We start from the raw sequence: 20,065 nt of genomic DNA, 5'->3' as shown, positions 1-20,065 counted from the left end.
CTAGAATAAATTTCAGTTGCTATTCACCAAATCCCGCCCATCACCCCACTAACGGAGCACCTTTAAACCCTTCAGGCTTTGGGTCTGATTCCAGGAAAGAGTCAGCCTCGACGTTATGGGACATTTATTATCTCACAGGTCCATTAATTGCAGCGCAAATTGTGTGTGCTCAGCATTAAGTCTGGTAGCAGAAAGGGAAAAAGGCTTCATGCGTTCCTCTTGCATGTAATATGCCTCTTTAATCTGGCAAATCTCATCAAATATCAAATGAAAATCAATAAGCAAAAGAGGAGTTCCCGAAAACCTGCGATTTGGGGTTTGCAATGACTAGCCATGGCAATTAGTTGCCCAGCAGTTCAGGCTGCTCTGAGATGAGCAGGATGAGAAACCAGGCACTGCAGGATGCAGAGACCAGATGGTTTTAGGCTGAAATTAAATAAACACCCCCCAAAAGATAATCTCTCTTTCCAAAACACTAAGGAAAAGTTATGCAAGGAAAAAAAAAAAACAAGCTACATTCTTTAACTAGATAAAAGAACATTTTGTTCAGCCTTGGAGTATCTATTGTAATTAAATGCTCTAAAAACAGGACAACAGCCCTGTGCCAGCCATGCATACAAAAGAGACAAAACACGATGAAAAAAACAAAATACCCAAGAACCATGCATTTCTTACACAGCCTGAAGAATGCCTGCCTCTCAGCAGAGTCCTGCAGTGCACTCGGGCTTCCACCTAAATGAATGCAAAACCAATTCCTCCTCCTGAGATAAATAAATTAAAAAAAAAAAAAAATCAAATCCAAAGAAACCTGCAGACAATCAAGCCCCGTTCTGACTTACAGCTCTGAAAAATCCTGCAGTCTGGCTGGAGACGTCCATTGAAGAACTGCATTCAAAGCTTTTCCCTAAAGGCAAGCGCATTTGAACATCTAAGGCTCTGCTACTGAAGCCGATGCTGCAACAGATGGGGACCAGGGCTGGGTGTGTTCCTCCTTCCCATTGCCGCGCTGCGAGAGGGCGGCAGGAGCGGTAGGTAACGCAGGAGAAGGCAGGCGATGGTTTTCTCCCTCGCTGCAGGCTCCCTGCCAAAAATGCTTTAGGCATCGCAGGATTCGATTACGTGACTGCAGCAACCTGCCACATTAACTCTGACGGGGGCCAGAGACGCGCACGGACGGTACAAGCAGGTAATTAAGCGCCGTACTGGGTGCATTAGCTAAATGTTGCGGGTACACCAGGGAAGTTGGAGAGTTCAAATAACTGCAGACATTTTTGGTGTGATCAGAAGAAATAAAGATCCTGTTTTCAAGAGCAGAAGTTTCAGGTAACTGAGGCTGCGTCTGCATCGGTATCGAATACCTGGGGGAAGGCAGCACAGAGCAGCAGATGCATTTTCATCTGCTGGAGTATTTGCTGCACCAGAACAGCCCTGTTCCCCACTTAACCACAAGTCCACTTTGTAGCTGTACGGAAGTCACGTTATTTCTCCGGGCTCAAGTTTTCCCATCTGCAGCATGAACAGAGGAAGACTTAATTGACTTTGTAATTTATTATAAAGACCACACTGGGAAAACACAGTGTCTGAGAGCAAAGTGTAACATTACGGATAAAAAAAAAGATAATAGCAGAGATTTTGAAAGGGTATCACATGAGCAAGTGCTATCAGAGCAATGCAAACTCTCCCAGTAGGAGCTGAGGGACAGTGGGGATCTGAGTTTTCTTCTTTATCAAGAACTATTTGAAAAATCCCTCTTTATAAGCACGTTCAGCTTTGATTATTCCACCAAACAATCTTGCAGCGTCCCTTACTGGCAAAGAAATCACTCCGCAGACCATGGGGCCATATCCTTGGCCAAGACGCTATCAAAGGCTGCCACAGATGAGGTCACCTCTGGTAGGACAAAGCTAACATGAAGGCGGAAAGATCATCTCTGCAGCTTCCAATATTTTAACAAAAGGCATCAAAATATTCGTACAATCAATTGACACCTCTCTGGAGAAACAGGTGGCCAGATCCTGAGCCATGAAGCACTGCCAATCCTTTCTTGGCCATTTCGAAATAACATTTGTGGTGATGTATTGAAGCACTCTTTTAACATGGAGGGTTTGCTTTAATTAATGGCTACCGGTCACTAAATCATTACAGAGAGGTGAGCTTGGCTTACGCATCGCTCTCAGTCTGTTTATCCTATTTATTGCAGGACCCTGAACCCTTTGCAACTGGGTGCAACCAACACTGCCCTTAATTCTGTCTAAGCCAAATGACAAATCTCACTGCAGCCAGGCAGTACGTTTTCTTCAGCAGCCACAGAGGTGACATCCAGCTGATGCCCCTCATGTGCCAGGCAGAGAGCACGTCCTAGGAAACGGCCGCTGCCCTGCCTTCCCCCGGCGTGCTAAGTGCTCTGCCATCTGATAAAACAAGTCCCTTCGGAGCAAAAAAGCCAAAAATGGTGCATACTGTTCACTCACACATGGCAGCTATTATTTGAACCATTTTAAGACAAGCTCAGTGGCAGCCCTTTTTAACACAGAAATGAACAAGAAGGTTTTTCCCCAGCTAAATGAGTATTTTATGCATGCAGAATATACAAATAGTTTAGGAAAATAAACAAGCTTCCTCTTAAATTCTGTTTCAGGGGTACCAGAGAAACCAGTCAACCAGCTGGAGCAAACAAAACACATCTGCATCTCTCCTACTTTAGCTGTAGGAGAAAGGAAGGCACCTGTGGCTGACCTAGGGAGGGCAAAAGGGAAGACTGAATTCATCTTGGAATAGAAGAGGTTCTCCTACAAGCCAGGCCGCAAAGCAAGGTTCAGCTCAAATGCCTCCATGTATAGCTAACTTAAAAGGATTATTCTGATCAGAGATCAGAACAAATAAAAGGGGTATTAACAGCCAGGAAAATGTCCCATATCCCTAAATCATGCCTCTCAAATCACTCACAGGGCTCAGTTTGATGTAGCCAATTTCAAGAATCACTCAGACCTATTAAGATGTTTTTTTAAAATTAATTTTCAAAACTGGTTCTGGTCTCAAAGTCTGATTTGGCACAAATTCTACCTCGAAAACATGCCTTTTTCCTCCTCCACCTTTGGATAACGAGTACGAAGCAGGAGAAACAGATTGCACAACTACATCTCAGATAAGCAGAACGGTTAATGGTTTAGATACTGTTTCATAAATATTTGCTGAACTAGTTTTTGGATTCTGTCCAGTTTTTGACATCCATGAAAAACACTGAATAATGTGCCATTTTCTTTCACCCTTCTGGGATGAGAAATAGGCAGGAGGGTTTTATTGTTATCATTTCTTACAATTATTTAATGACTACTCGCATTTACGTTGATGTGTCCTGCCAAAGAAGCCCAAGCTATCCTTGAATCTACAGGCCTGAGGTGTCAAAATCACATTTACGTAAATATTTATGTATTCTTTATTAATTAATTAAAACCTCTTTTATGACTGAAATATTCCTAGATCAAATACCTGTGCTCACATGCGGCTGGCTAGGCAACTCGCAAGGATTAGAGAAAAAAACAAACTGATTTCTGAGTAAATACCTTGTTTCAAATTGGGATTTCAAGTGCATGTGCTCTGATCGGAGATACTGAGGCTCAGGACTGAAATGCAGCAGCCTCGGTGACAAAAAGCAGCAGTGAGTTAGTGTACAACGTCTTGCACAAGATGGTGCCACATGTGAAATCACCCAAATAAAGTTATTAAATTATATTTTCAACCGTACCTTATTGACAAGTTCTAGGAATCTGTTTGAAAAGGGATCCAAAATTCTAGCAGTTTCCTTATATATTAAGGACAATTTATAAGCTTCCAGAAAATGCTTTATGTAATAACTTTCCATGCAAATACGTTTTTCAGATTTCTATTTTTTCTTTTCCCAAATTCTTAAGTCTTTGCATTTCAAGCTCAGCAGTCATTATTCATTTTATAATACATGTCTTTAGAAAAGATTTCATTTTGGAGCACTTCTAGATCACTCACATATTTGGACTGACCGTACGATTTTCACACTTTATCAGGCAGTAACACTGCGGGAGAAAAATCACCAAAACCCACTTGTGCCTTTGACAGTGAATCAAACACTCACTTCTGGTCCAAAGACCAAACTATGAGGAAAGCAGATTCATGACTATCACCTTTTCACCAGTGTAAAGCTACGAAATTGCTTGCCCAACTGAAAGAGAGTCAGTGCTGTACCAGCTGTACTTTGTTTTTCCATTTGAAGAGTTTAACGATTCTGGTTTGCAAAAATTCAGAGCCAGACCCTCAATCGGCTTCAGATTTGGTTGCACACAATTCCTGCACAATTCCCTTGAGCTGTTCCAAAACACCAACTCTATTTCATCTTTTTGGTCCAAGTACAAGCCTAAAGTATCATAAATTTCAAAGTGGCAGTACAGCAACCTTCCGCAATTTCCCAAAGGAGACCAAAAATGCCTGGCTATTGGTTGGTGTTATTTATATTCTATAATTTTCCACAAAGATCTGGTGGTTTTGTAAGTATTACATAAATTAGATGACTTCATGGGGCCTGCTGCCATTATAGTTTCCTTGTTCTTACTAAGCAAGCAGTGTCAGGAAATCAGTGGAGCTACTGTCTGTGAAGATACCACTTAGAAACACGGCAGCACATAGCAATTACCGAAGCACACGGTGAGCCAGAGCTCTCTGTGTCAGGGCAGGGCATTTGTTCAGTGCACAATTAAGAAAGATTTTTCATATTTTTACAAGGAACGCAGGCATCATATTCATGGTTGACCTATCCCCGCTCCAACTGAGCACAGAGAGCAGCAACCAAAAGCGACACGCAATACAGATGTGCACCACAGCAGCCTGCAGCCAAGAAGCCAACACACTTGGGGGATGCTTGGGTGAGAGAAGCAATTCCTTGAAAGGCAGGAAAAGTGACCGCAGTGGCTGGAAGACCAGAAGAGCCCAGAAAGATGAAACAGGGAGAGAAAACTCCTAAACTGCACCATAAACTACACTAGCTCTTAGCAGGACACTCGAAGTAGTCTCTCAAGAGTTGATGTTTGGCAAAGGACAGCTGTGATCTGCAAGGGCTGGAAAAGGGAGTACCAGAAAAAAAAGCATTAAGCCCTAAGGATAAGAAGTAGGGATGAACTGTGGAGTCCACCCCCCAAATCAGGCAAAATTGGAAATCAGGGTGGCAGAGAGAGAGAGCAAAATGGAAAGAGAGAGGAGCGGAGAGAAATAACCCCTGAAAACCAAAATCCACGGTTTATTCCGTTACGCATCTCAAACAGTCACCGTTTTTTCTTTGCAATTTTTCAGCATGATCTACCAAGCAATGAACCCAACAGCTGGGATTCCTGACTCACTGTTGACAAGCCAGAAGGAGAGCATCCATGTGAGAAACACTAGACCCCAGTGAGTAAGTGTCCATCGCTCCCGGGGGAGGGAGCACCCCACAAGCCTCTGCAACGAAGGTGGAGCACACTGTGCCAGAGATGCCTCGGCCAGCTCAGGTACCAAAACCAGGATAGCTGCGTGCTTGAATTAATACATCTAGTTCTTCAGCAGGATTAAAGCAGAGGGTTTTTTTCCTCTGTATTTACATATATACCCAAATGCAAATGATATTGAAATGATTAGGTGTTCATACAATGACAGTATTGGAGGCTGCACAAGAGCAGCCTTGTGCCCTGCTCCATGCTGACCCTTCCCACCTCCTTTCCCACCTTGTCCCCCTGTCTACAGCTACACAGACGGACGGACACAGCCTCTTTCCTGTGTCAGGGGTGGGGAGGAGGAGGCTGGAGGCACTCCTGGAGAGGTGCCAGCGCAGAGCTGTGCTGTGTCGGGGGTCAGCGGAGGTCTCTGAGCGACGGGGGAGCATTATGAGGGTGGGGCTGGGACACAGCATCCAATAACTCACGGAGCGAAGGACTGACACTTTGGACTGTAATCATCTATGATGGAGGTGAAGTCCCTCAGAGATGTCCTGATCTCCAAGGAAGAATAAATCCGAGAGCAAAATTAGTGACAGAGCCTCAGTGGTCCCTCATTCAGCCTTGCCCGAGGCATTCGGAGGGGCTGTGACACTGGTATCAGCCATGCTCTGGGAGGTTTGAATCAGAAGTGTGCAAAAGTCAAGGGTAGCAATCGGTGACTCAGTATGACCCGAATTACGCTCTGTGAGCCACCTCAGAGAGCCCAGTGCTTTCCTTCTCTAACAAAGGCACTGAATTTTACAAGTCCTGAAAGACAGGAGATGGGTCTTACCCTGCTTCTAGCATAGCCCTTAAGGGCTTGGCTGAGAAACACCCTTGTGAGACAAAAATAGTCCCACAAGACAACAGAAGAAGGATGATAACTGCAATATCTAGAAATGAGAGAAAACCACATGGGAGTAGGACCTGGTGGGTTAAGAGTAAGAGCTCCAACCACAGGCTTCAGCATAAAATGTTTGTATATCTGTGTGCATACCCAAGACTCTTTATTGGGATCTATGAAAACATGGATAGAATCATAGAACGCTTTGGGATGGAAAGGACCTTTAAAGGCCACCTAGTCCATCCCCCCTGCAATGGGCAGGGACATCTTCAACTAGATCAGGGTGCTCAGAGCCCCATCCAGCCCGGCCTTGAATGTTTCCAAGGATGGGGCATCTACCACCTCTCTGGGTAACCTGGGCCAGTGTTCCACCACCCTCATTGTAAAAAATTTTTTCCTTGTGTTTAGTCTGAATCTACCCTCTTTTAGTTTAAAACCATTACCCCTTGTCCCATCACAGCAGGCCTTGCTAAAAAGTCTGTCCCCATCTTTCTTGTAGGCCCCCTTTAAGTATTGAAAGGCTGCAATAAGGTCACCTCGCAGCCTTCTCTTCTCCAGGCTGAACAACCCCACCTCTCTCAGCCTTTCCTCACAGCAGAGGTGCTCCATCCCTCTGATCATTTTTGTGGCCTCCTCTGGCCCCGCTCCAACAGGTCCATGTCCTTCCCATGCTGAGGACCTCAGAGCGGGACGCAGGGCTCCAGGGGGGTCTCACCAGAGCAGAACAGAGGGGCAGAATCCCCTCCCTCGCCCTGCTGGCCACGCTTCTTTTGATGCGGCCCAGGACATGGCTGGCTTTCTGGGCTGCGAGAGCACATCGCTGGCTCATGTCCAGCTTTTCATCTATCAGTACCCCCAAGTCCTTTTCATGGCTTCTCTCAATTCCTTCATCCCCCAGCCTGTACTGATACTGGGGATTACCCCGACCCAGGTGCAGGACCCTGCGCTTGTCCTTGTTGAACCTCATGAGGTTCACACAGGCCCACTTCTCAAGCTTGTCCAGGTCCCTCTGGATGCCATCCAGAGGTATGGTACACCAGGTATGGTGTACTCTGCAATATGACTTTTCAGCTTCGCTGGTCCCAGCGTGGGACCTGTAAGGACCAGCACTTCCACGAGGACACGGCCATAGCAGCATGGATGAATGGAGATCAGCCTCAGCTCAGCTGCTGCCTCCTTGATCCCTCTGCCGTCGGGCTGCTTCGTGCTCCCTCCCTCAGCAACGTGCACTGCTCTTGGGGGCTGCAGCAGCAACGGGGATGGGGGAGTCGGTGCGAAAAAAGCTGGGGGAATGGGGTGGAACAACAAGGTAGCAAGGAGAAAAAGGTGATGGCAATTACCTCCACATAAAACCAGCCACACCTGAACTGTCTATAATATTTTAAGCCTGACTGGGAGTTTGCGGCTGAGTACACATAATGCTACAGCACATCTGCAGCTCTCTGGAGAGCACTAATCATTTACCTGAAAGAAAACATCCCGCTACAATAACATCACAGCACAACTATCCAGAAATTAAGATGCTCTTGCATGCTGTACAGCCTGTTTTATTTTCTTTGAATCTCATGACTATTTGTCATCCATCTTAGGAGTCAGTCGTGCTGGACGTTGAGTTATTTCATCTAAGTTGTCCCCGTGACTCCAGGGCAGAGGTAAATTACCCACGTACTCACACCTTTGCACAGCCTGGCTAGGGACAGTATGTTCTTCGCGTTGGGGATTCTGGGTTTTCTAAGGCACTACATGCACGTAGCAACTCTGCTGCACGCAGGTTTAAAGTATGCAATAAATAGTAACCATTAACTCTGAATTGAAGCAAGAGCCCACCTAGAAAAGGATAAAGTGGCTGCCTACATACAGTAATGAGCAGTTAAAATGTCATCAAAGGTTTAGAAGCTGAAGCACAAAGATCTCTGCTGGTATCAACCGGTTGCTGAAAAAAAATGGAGGTAACAGTACCCCGCATTTAAAGTAGGTCAGCATTGCCAGAAAATAAATACTTTTAAATAAATATATTGCGATGCAGAAACCTGACACAGAGTCACAAATTCACCACAAAGAATGCAGTAAATGTATTTGTCAGCTTAATGAAAATAAAGTAAACCAGTTTATCCACTCATTTTCATTCAGAGACATGCAGCAGCTGGGGGCTGAATGTAATGGCTATGAGCAACATGGACATTTGTAGACTGGCATGAATGCTTTAGGAATAGTTACATCCACAACATTACGCTAGTTCTTACAGGAAAGAGCCATCAGACTTTTAGACTGTAACTACAGATGACGGCAAGGGTTTTTGGAATACAGATGGACCCTCAACCTGAAAGCCAGGCTGCTTCATCTGCTGCCACAACTCCTGCGGGTTGCCCAGCTCTCAGGGAAGGATGCTCCAGCATGGGCTGGGGCTGCCGGCAGAGCAGCCGTGCGGGAAAGGGCTGGTGGTCGGGCACCCGGCTCCCCTCCGCTGATGCTGGAGCTCAGGGATCTCTCATCAGAGCCATGTTCCCTTCCCCAAAAGGATGCAAGATGCTTGGAGGCAAAGCCAAGTTTTCTTATGGCATCCACTAGCACAGTGGCAGCCATGTGGTACTGAGCTCTGAAATAGATGCCATTTATGACAAAGGTTCAGTGTTTATTTAATGGGCAGAAGCTTGCAAACAGCAATTCTGGATATAAGATGCACCCGGTGAGAGTGCAGTTATTTTCAGATTAAATGTTCAATTTCCACCACGAAGACTTATTTACAAAAAATAAACCAAAAAAACCCAACTAAGAGCACACACAGAGTTTAGGTTTTTCTTCCTAATTTTGCCATGTCAACAATAATTTAAAATAATCTACCCACACTGGAAAGAAAAGTGTGCTCTCGATGTCTCTGACCACAGGCAACAGCACTTTAAATACATCCTAGAAACAGAATTTGCCTAAAGAAAAGTGAACACAGTTTGGTTTTAAAGAACCCAACAAATAAACAACCAACAAAATTTAAAAAAATCAAATACAAGTACCAATGATCACTGCAGAAGAAAAGCTTATGTCTGTTTCTTTAGTATTCTGTTTTTATTTGTGTTTGGGTTTGTTTGTTTTGTTTTGTTTTTTTTTCCAAAGGTAAGACAGCATTGCACACAAAGCAATCACTAAGGCATATATAAATTTTTTTTTTCACTTAAAAGGTTCATGAAATAATTTAAAAGGGCAAGTCTTTTAAAGGCTGTAACCTTTACACCCTACAAAGAAAAGGGTGTAAACTGTCACTGGATTCATCTTACTCATACCCTGATGCTGATCAATAGGAGTAATAATGTGCGTGAATATACATACCTATCTGAAAATACACACACATATATATAGTTACAGATACATATATAAAAGCTAGTGTTGCACGTGAATATTTTTAGGTTTTCCAACCTCCCATGGTCCATACTCCCTGTTACATCTATATTTTAAGTGATGAAAGATGGCTTTGTGGTTGAGGCTGGCAGGGTATCCATGTTCTATTCCCAGCCACCGCTTGGATAAAGTCCAGCAAGCCCCGAAGGCTGCTGGGTCTCTCTTCTCAATCAAATCTTGGCTAGGTTTGTTTAAGAAGAGTTCAATTTTATTTTTTTTTAAACAAACTTGGAGCATTTTCATAAAACTGGAAGAAAACTGAATTTTTTTTTAAACTTTGTACATTTCACACAATATTGGCCTAAACTCACAAAAAAAATAGTAGCAACAGCTACAACCCACAAACGAAGCATCACTTGTCTGATTCCTCCCCCTGAAGTTCTCTTCCACAGGCACCTGGGCTTCCAAACATGCCCCAAATGCCCCAGTCTCAACTGGGGGCAGCACCGCAAGCCCCAAACCTGCCACGTGCAGCAAACTGGCCCAACACATCATTATTGCACTGGCAGGGCTCAATTCAATAAACTTTACTGAATTCCTTTCCCAGTTCAAACCTCGTCCTCCTGCCTAAGGAAGGGACACACCATGATACTAATAATTGTACTGTCAGTGTCTTCTTAGGGCGATGAGCCTTTGTGTGAAGAAGAAGAAAACACAACGTTAAAACCTTTCAAATTAGCAGGGGCACAGAGGCTGGCACGGTACCAGCAGCATTTCCAATCCACTGGTTTCAGAGCCTGGTTGTCTAGTTGAGACTTTTCCCTTCAAAATTCCCTTTCGACATTCTTGTTCATTATTTATCCATCATTTATCGTTTACTGCACCAAATTCGGGACATTTCTACCAGTTCATGTGAACTGACAAATAACCTACTAACATTACCAAGTCATCTGGCCCTTTTATTTTCTGCTCACAAGTTCTTCTGTCTTTCAGGCTTCACCATTTTCCATTTACTACTCCACAGCTACTTCTCATTATCTACAGACATAATCCAGTCAACCAACTTGACTGAAGATTCCTGCCACTTATTTTAATTCTCCCAGGATAGCATTTGTGATTACAAGGTGTGCCAATATTAAAATCCCACCAAGAACACTTTCATTGACATTGTTAGGTTGTAGACATCCGAGATTAATTTCCAGCTGCACCTGACTTTAGTGAAATCAAGCAGTACAGCTGAAGAACCAGCCCTCAAGAAAACTAGAAGTTAGCAGAGATGTCCCTCTTTCATATCTATCATGGCTTCTAATAAAAACAACCCCTATAATTATGGTGCAAAAATACTGAAGGCTGCAATCAGAATACTAAGTTATGTCATATCAATTTAAAAGATTAACCAATTTGATCCAACATTCCCCAAGTCATAGAATAGCCCAAGTTGGAAGGGAGCTCGAAAGATCATCTGGTCCAACCTTTTGTGGGAAGGGGAGCCTAGATGAGATTATCTAGCACCTTGTCCAATCGCAACTTGAAAACCTCCTGGCAAGACCACTTCTAAACCTGAAAACACCACTTTGTCATATCGTATCTGTTTTAATCACTATCTTATAGTGCTGTGTTGGATAACGTATGCCTAAAAGCTCGCCGAGTTTACAGAAATCACCCTGCAAGTGCCCAACCGCTTCCCTCCAGCTGTCAGCACTAGATTAGCTTCTGAACAGGAACAAGTCCCATAAACAGCAGGATCATCTGTTTTGAAGGTTGGAGACTGAAATCTTGTTTCTTGGGCAACATTCAGTAATTTAAAGCACATTCTTATGTGTTTGATAAAATGTCTTTTCCTTCCTTTTCTAGTATTTATGAGCCTATACAGTTTTTCCAACCACAGCAGGCAGCTGGTGGTGGACACGGATCCCAGTCCCAATCTTTAAGCTGACTCCCTGCATGACCACGGGAAAAACTGTGCTTCAGTCTGACAGGTCTTATTTGCTTCCACTGATTTACCAGCAAAAATAACTTTTCTACACCAGGCTGTGCAGCCACTTTTGCAAAATGCAGGAGTATCAATTTAGAACAAGGCAGCATGACCACAACTCTTCTTTATTTGTATTTATCATGAAAAAGGAAAAATCATTAACGGTTGTTCTCACAATTTTTCTTTATATGGGATCTTTTCCCTCACCTCTCTCATTTCTCCCCTCCTGGTTGTTCTCTGCTGCTTCTTTAGACTATATGCTATTCAGACATATGAACTTTTCACAGAAGGTTATACAGTAACAGGTATCATTTATTGTGATTATGATATAAAGATAATAATATGGCATTAAATAAGCAGCATCAAAAAACCTAAGGAAGCATTTGGCCAGGACACCAGGAGTAAGTGTGACAAACAGCACCTTTCGATCTTGATCAACAACCAGCTAGTGATTGAGGGCTATGCAAACCACTCCAGAAAGTCTTTCAACCTTCCCCTTGCTGTTGGATACCTCTGCAGTGCTCCTGCCACAGATAATTCTCCCCTACAGTTCATTAACATATTCTGAAGAGAGAATTTTATTTATTTTGAATACGTTAATTACTGTAAGTTTGTATTATTAGCAGCACTTTTTTCAAGAATGCACAAGGTGTCAGCTATTTTGGAAGAAAAAAAAAAAAAAAAGGAGGAATCACAGCTACAAAATACTCCTGGATTGCCCTCTCCTAGCACTTGGAAAACATGAGTTTAGCATAATATACCAGTTACAACGTCCTGAAACAGAGTAAACATTTCCGTCCATGTACAGCTTGAGATGTTTGTTTCTCCAGGACCACTGCCTCTCTTCTTGATCGCAAAACAGCTTTTGAAAACAAATTTCCCAGTCCCTCAACCTTCCACACTAATGCTCCTGAAATACCCATGTTTAACAAGTTGCAGAGGGTCCTCGGGGACTCTGACAGCACGCAGGCATGTGTAATAAGCTGTCTTCCACCTCAGCTAAAGCTTTTTTACGCAAGGTTTTTCTCTACAGAATTCTCTCCTTGGTGTTTGAGCCCGATTACCTCTCTTCGGACCCTCAGTACAGATTTCCACGGAAATTTTATCAGCAGACACTATTTGTGGGAACAGAATAAGAGAAATATCTCTAACTTGATCTTTGCAACATGGTCTTTCAATGCTTTTGGAAGCCAGACTGTGAAGTCAGATTTCTCTGTAATACAGTGACAGCATCTCAAGCATCAGTAGATACAGAGCTATTCTGGTTTATTTTCTTTAGGGCAGGAGGAAGGGAAGCAGAAAGAAACAGGGAGAAAAAAAATTAAACGCCTACAACTGCCTGGAAAACACCATTTCAAATGCTAGATTTCAAGGTCATGGAAGGGACCCACTGACTGGGGCTATATTTAAATGCAATATGGAGCTTAAAATGGTGCTTATTTTTAGGCAAGAACAGTAACTACTCCCCTTTCTTCTCTACAAACTTGTTCCTAGCAGGCATCCTGGCCAAAAAGTGATCCAGGGCAACTTCTAACATCGACAGGAGTGCAGCACAGTGCTATATGGCCGTCTACAGAAACATTGAGGTCTGTTATTTTTTCCTACCACCATAGAGATATTAGCAGTGCGTTTCCAAGGTGGAAATTCCTTCCCCAAAACCAAGTCCAACATCTAGTCCAGTCAATGATTCAGGTATTGTGTCAGACTCTAGACTACATCCCAGCTGAAAGCCAGCCCAGCCAGCATCCCCCAAATCTTCTAGCCTTTACTTATCTGTCTGTGATAGCTTTAGTTGTGGTCTTCCAAGCCACAGCTTGCCCAGACAAGTGATTCAGAGCCATCCAGGACAAACTGAATGCCAGCAACATCCATTAATTTATTACATGGCCAACCTTCTTCCTGGATCCATTTCTCACCTCCATTTTACAAAAATAAATAGGTTTATCTAACTTAGTGCTAGAGTTTGAGATTCACGTACTGAAAGGACAAACGTTACGTTCCTGCATGGGCTGGCTATTGGATCACTGGGAAAAGAAGAGGTGATTCACACGCTCAAGGTTAAACAAACGGAGGGGTTTGAGACAGGAGGGATTTCCTCTTCTTCCTTCCTTCCTGCCCCGATGTGAAAGTACTTTGTTTGGTTGTTTTTCATCTTTTTATGTGTGGCCCCTTTTCCAGGGCCACCTGGGAAATTTATCTAACAAATTCTTCCTGCCGGGAAAGTAAATTTCAAAGTAAAAAGCTGGTAGCATTCTTGATTACTCCAGCCCCTTTCCTGTAGCACATTATGGTGGTGGCTTTTGGTTTTCATGACATATGTAAGCCAACTACGAAATCATAGAATCACAGAACCATAGAATCATTAAGGTTGGAAAAGACCCTTAAGATCATCGAGTCCAACCGTTAACCTATCACTGCCAAGTCCACCACTAAACCATGTCCTCAAGCACCACGTCTGCCCGGCTTTTAAATACCTCCAGGGATGGGGACTCAACCACTGCCCTGGGCAGCCTGTTTCAATGCCTGACTGCCCTTTCAGTGAAGGAATTTTTCCTAATATCCAACCTAAACTTCCCCTGGCGCAGCTTGAGGTCATTTCCTCTCGTCCTGTCGCTTGTTACTTGGGAGAAGAGACCGACCCCCACCTCGCTACAGCCTCCTGTCAGGTAGTTGTGGAGAGCAATAAGGTCTCCCCTCAGCCTCCTCTTCTCCAGGCTAAAAAACCCCAGCTCCCTCAGCCGCTCCTCATCAGACTTGTTCTCTAGACCCTTCACCAACTCCATTGCCCTTCTCTGGACACGCTGTGTGTGTCCAATCTGCTGTGGACTGTTGTGTGTCTGTGTATAGGGTGTAATAAAAGTTCTGTAGATCCTTCTAGCATGAAGCCTTTGGAGACGGCCAGTACCAATGCTGACAGATGAGCACCTCTTAGAAAGAGCTGGAGTCATTCCCGTTGAACAAAAAGCAAGCACAGCACGGCAGGGATGTATCTTCAAGTTTCCGTCCCTCACACACACATACACACCCACAACAATATGCTCACTGGCAACAAGTGCCATTGCAGACAGATCTTTTTAAGAAATTCAATTTGTTGTTCTAAGCAACCACCAGATCAGCTTGTTCCTCCAGATGTAACCACAAACATTTAGCTGCTTAAACTAAGCTCTCGGGCCAAATTCATCTCTTTTTTTCATCAAGGAAATGAGGTAACAGGACAATACAGAATAGTCCATAGCGATCTTACCCCACTGCTAAATTTCTTCAATCTATAAAAATCACTAAGAGGCAGTTCCTATGTCAGCTACTCAGAAAGCTGCAGAGCAAGTCAGCAGCTCTAATACCTTAGAAAACTGGTTGTAAAGTCATAAATTTGATATATGGCTTCAGTTACAGCCACATGCTCAAAACAGTTTGCATCTGAATCTACTATTTGGCAATTCCTATTTTAACAACCTGTTTTAAGTTGCCTTTAAGCCTTGCCAAACTGTAATGAGCAAGAAATTTTCCAAAGCCACGTCTGCCCCAAACAGGAACTGGCTGGGTAAACTTCAGCCAAAATATTTAAGCCATTTCTAAAATTGTTGCAGGAAATATGTCATTTCTGTATAAGAAACAATTTTCTGGTAAATTTGAGAGGGAAATTTCTAGTCCCTCCTTGGTTTGGGTCAAAGAGTTTTCATTTGGCAAGGCAGACTGCATCAGGCAAACATGTCTGTTCTCCTTACAAAAACGCACCTAAATTCAGCTACTTTATACAGGGACTTACACTGGACAAGCACTGGCAGCAGTGGGACTGAACAACCGACATTCTCGAAAGATGAAAGAGGAGAAGGAGTATGGGAGACAATTTGGCCAGACTAGCCAGTAAGCAGCTATGGTCTCTGGAAATATCTCAAAAGGAGCAAGCGATTGAGAGGTAGAGGACAGAATGTAACACTTGCTGGGCAAGGGGATTGAAATTGAGTTCAGACATCCACAGAATGGAAACCGCGATTAAGAAGCAATCATGAGGTAGAGACAGGGCAGAGTGGGGGACAGGCTGAAGGCATAGGATGGGAGTGAGACAGCTTTGTCGGGAACGGGCGGAAGAGTCTGTTCACTATTGCCCACCTCCAAAAAATTAAACAGAATTGATTCCTCCTGAAGAAAGTAATGATATAGGACTGGGTCATCTGACATTATGGGCAGGAGTCAACTAAGATTAAGACACCTAAACTCAGGTGCCTCACCACAGCTGTCTACATATGACCTAGATTTTAAACTCATAGGATAGTAAATGGATATAAAGGGTGGCATTCAGTTGCCTAAACAGAAATCCCTGTTGCTATCTGAAACAACAGAGGACAAGACACGGGGCTGACATCTGCCACAGCATCTACACATCACCTGCACTCTACAGGAGAACACCTCACCAATTTGCCTGGCATCCCTTTGCAGGAACTATGTTATTCTTCTTTGTGATTGACATATCCTCTCCAAAGAGAGGACAGAAGCTGGTAGCCCAATGTCAGTACATGTGCCAACAAGGAAGCTGAAGGCCTGGCAGGGTATCTTAGCACAACTCCAATGGTATATTGCAGGCTTTCACATGGGCATCTTAATGCATCTGTAGAAAAGAAAGGAATTTAAATTGGACAAGCTACTTGTATCCAAACATTTCCTAACTTTTGAGGCACTGTCTTTGTAACCTTACCAATATTGTTTCAACACTTCTTGCGTATGCTTATATAAAGCCCTTATATATTATTTTGGACTGGGATAGTCAGAAGCATCTAATGAAATTCATACAAATCCTCTTTGATTTGTAATAGTCAATAGAACAGCACCACGCATACATAATGCACAGCATATTCTCTACTGATAGGTACCTTTGCCAACTAAAGCAACGCCAGAGCTGGTTTTCCCAACCCCTAAAGACAAATATGGTCAAACAAATGGCTCCTGAAAGCCGACAGCAAGGCAAGATTGCCACTGAGAGCAAGGCCAGTCTAGCTTGATTTCTCTGCCTCCTGTTTCTCTGTGCTTGAGGAATTCAAACTCACTGAAAACTCTTTATGTGACTTCTGAAGATCAAAGAGGAAGCTCGCAGCACCACGAAAAGGTTAGGGAAGAGAACAACTGGAAACACATACATGTTTCGCACTATGTTAACCACAAACAATTTTTGTTTGAAATCTCAAACATACTATCAAGCAACTCGGGCCACAAACCTGATGTGGATATTTGGCAGTCACCAACCTCTGTGCAAAAGAATAAAGAAAACCCTGCTCTTTGTACTGCTGTTATGGCTGTTTACTTTCTGGCGTGAGTTCGCAGTTCCTGAGAACTTATAATATGTTCTGTAACCACAGAGCTGCAAAGGTTTGAGAACTTTACTAGACCTTGGGCCAACAGTTCAACAAACAACTACAAAAGAAGAGTTCAGATCTTCAAAGAGAAAGAGGAAGGAAACCAACTGTCAGCTAGCTTAAAAAAAAAGAAAAAAGATGCAGATGATTTATCACTTACCAGTTTACTTTGGAAAAAAAACCTAAGAGCCTATGAGACTAATCCTGAAAGGGAACAGAAGCTTAAATTTTCCCCCTGCAAGGGGACGCTGTCTCTTTTTCAGTAGGGATGGGCTAGGTGGACCTTCACACAGCCACTAACGGGCAGTCTGTCCCAATCCCTCTCCTGTTGGGTGACCAACATATAGGCAGCCCCATCACACTAGGAGTCACGTATCTGTGCGCTTCTTCACATGATCAGACATATGCTCACACAATGAGCACTGAATGACCTTCTCCACACTCAGGTGATCTGACACACCACACATCTAGGCTGAAGAAGCCCTTAAGAAAAGCAGCAGATTAAATGTTCTGCCAGACTGTATTTTTGCCACCTCTGGCCTTAACCATGGAAAATACTTGAGATGTTTAATGTTGGTGCATGCATTTCGGAAATCATGCATTTCAGAAATCATGCATTTCAGAAAAGGAGAAGCTAAAAATCTTCAATGAGAAAGAACCATTGCTCACACATACTCATTAGACAACTGTAAGAGAAAAATATCATAACATTTGGTTTACTCTGCATATCCCAACCTGGGGATAGAGGACTCAGCCAGGACTTACCTCTAAATAGCTCTTCACATCTCTTGTGATCAGGGGAGTCCCAGACACAGAAACTGAGGTCAAAAAGATCTTTTCTCTATGCTTCCCTTGCTGATCTCAGACAAAGAAGAGGAAGATGAAGCCTGACTGGAAAGCACGGGAGTGAAACACAGGCATGGAGACAAAGAGTTAGGGCAAGGGAAGGGGCCAGATCAGAAAAATAACAGAACAGCGTGGAGAGACATAAAAAAGAGTGCACATGAATAGAAGCAAGAGAACAGGAGAATACAGAGATAGAGAAAAATGGCACTGCAGCTCAGAGAATGTCCATAGGAATGGACACGAAGCAGAGAAAATACGAGGCAAAATACAGGCAATGGAAAACAAGAGAAGAGTCGGAAACAAGCAGGTCTGTCATTTCACAGATAACAGAGTTACAGGTTTCTGCTGTATGTATCATACATACAGAAAGGTTAAATCAAAGCCATCTCAGCAACCTCAGCTTTTTAGGCCCGGTTTTGTAACTGTACAACATTTCCATAAGAAGTTCACAGCTCCACGCCAGATCCTCTAAGTGGGAACGCACAAATGCCCTTGGAAAAAAAAAACAATATTCCTAGGATAATGCCAGTGCATCATCCCAAAACTGTCCTAACATCCAATATATTTCAACTGATTTTGATATTTTGTTGCTATTTCTTCTGACCAAAACTTACTGATTTGTTGCTTTCACTGAAGTAACAAGATGAGATAGAAAAACAGCCAACAGCAGAGAGAAGCATGGGATCCCAAGAACAAAGCAGGAATCAATTTTCTCTGATTTCTCTTCTCTCTCCCCCCCCCCCATATTTCAATTGCCTTATAAATCTCTCATGGTTCTTACAAACTTTTAAAAGGTGTATTACAGAACGGGTTTTTTGTTAATGTTTTTTTTTAGTATTTCTCAATTATTTAAGAAATTGTATTGTTACTCTGGGAACATGTCTTCTCTGCTAGGTTACTCCATTAGCAAGCACATATTTTTATCCACAGTGGAAAAGAAGATGTCTCCAAGCAGCATCATACGGGATTTTTTTTCAGATATGAAAGGAAGTTGTTATATCAGTGACATAATCAATAGTGGGTATATAAACTGGCTTCATCTGGTTATGATGCACTGTGGTTTACTGAATCATGTAACTTTAGGGAGTACTTCATTTTATTTAGGTAATCTATGGATATGCTGCTATCAATTCAGCTGGCTAATTTTGGCAATAACACATTTGCCTGTGTTTCTCATTATCACTTCTTTTGCTCCCTCTTATTTCTGTCCTTTCATCATTTTGTTGTGCCAACTAACACACACATAAAATAAAAAGTCTCTACCTTTCATCCTCATTAGATACCAGTTTCCCATCTCTTAGGCTCACACTCTAGTTTCACATATTGGATACAATTTATCCCAAACACATCCTAAAATACACATATTCCAACATGATTACATCTTTTCTTAGTCTCAGTGTTGTTCCAGTATAGGTCAGGCCTATGTACTTCATATGAAAATTAGCATTATCCTGCTTAATCTCAGTCTTTCTCATCACCACCTCTGCTAAAACCTCAGGCTCACACATCTACTTCTAGGGGACTGTGAGGGGAGAACACGATCAACTGAAGTGTGCTGCTCCCCAGACAGGGGTCTCTCGAAAGAAAAGCTTTGAAGATAATTGCAACCTGGCCCAACGTACCAGTGGGAGCTCACCTAGAGGCATTCCTAAACAAGCACATGTCCCCAGTCCATCTCTTAGACCAACCTACAGAAAAGCTGAAAGGACACTGGAAGTGTGCACGTCTGACTGGGAGTCATCAGCTACTCAAGCTGGACTCACCTCCTGTTAGTGCCTGCCAACAGCACAACAAAACCCTACGCAACTCCAATGCAAGCTGTGTGTCACGCCGTCCCGGTGGCATCCAGGTCCTCCTGCCTTTGGAGTCTTCTCATAGACTCCAGGGACTGCTAGAGCAGTTCTAGGATATCTCCCAGTGATTCTAGAGGTTCCTTCTGTATCCTAATGAAAAACTAACCCACCCAGCTGAATTGGTCCTCACAAAGACATATCCCTATCCACCATTTACTCTGATATAAACCAACAGAGCAAAACCATTCAGAAATGACCACATTTATCATTTGCTCCAATATGTATTTGCCAATAGCCATTACAGAAATGCTCTCAGAATTTCCCTGCCTCTTGATGGTTGTTTAAGCCAAACACCCCAGTAAAGCTGCATATGAGAAAAACAAGGCAAAACCCCAATCTTATCATCCATATCCACAAAAACAATCCAAGCTGCAAGAAACACCTCAGGCACCCAC

At 43.2% G+C, this 20,065-nt stretch overlaps 1 protein-coding gene across 5 annotated transcripts in view; it reads right to left on the bottom strand.

Moving 5' to 3' along the window:
• Nucleotides 1-20,065, bottom strand: part of PRKAG2 (protein kinase AMP-activated non-catalytic subunit gamma 2) — a 228,908-nt gene that overhangs the window by 171,105 nt on the left and 37,738 nt on the right. The window contains exon 1 of one of the 5 annotated variants that reach the window (XM_087730592.1): nucleotides 840-1,004. The exons of 2 other annotated variants lie outside the window; for them this stretch is intronic. In XM_087730592.1, the coding sequence (XP_087586718.1) occupies nucleotides 840-920 (81 nt within the window). In that variant the 5' untranslated portion in view covers nucleotides 921-1,004. Of the gene's footprint in view, nucleotides 1-675; nucleotides 733-839; nucleotides 1,005-20,065 lie in introns of those variants that run through there. 2 more of the 5 variants (XM_087730574.1, XM_087730602.1) reach the window with 2 other exon arrangements.

The sequence above is a fragment of the Nipponia nippon genome, unplaced genomic scaffold (assembly GCF_047370975.1).
Source record: "Nipponia nippon isolate SJK-2023a ecotype South Korea unplaced genomic scaffold, ASM4737097v1 scaffold_1, whole genome shotgun sequence".
In the NCBI taxonomy this organism is placed as follows: domain Eukaryota; kingdom Metazoa; phylum Chordata; class Aves; order Pelecaniformes; family Threskiornithidae; genus Nipponia; species Nipponia nippon.
The sequence above is the reverse complement of the archived record's forward strand: the minus strand, read 5'-3'. Positions and strand labels throughout refer to the sequence as shown.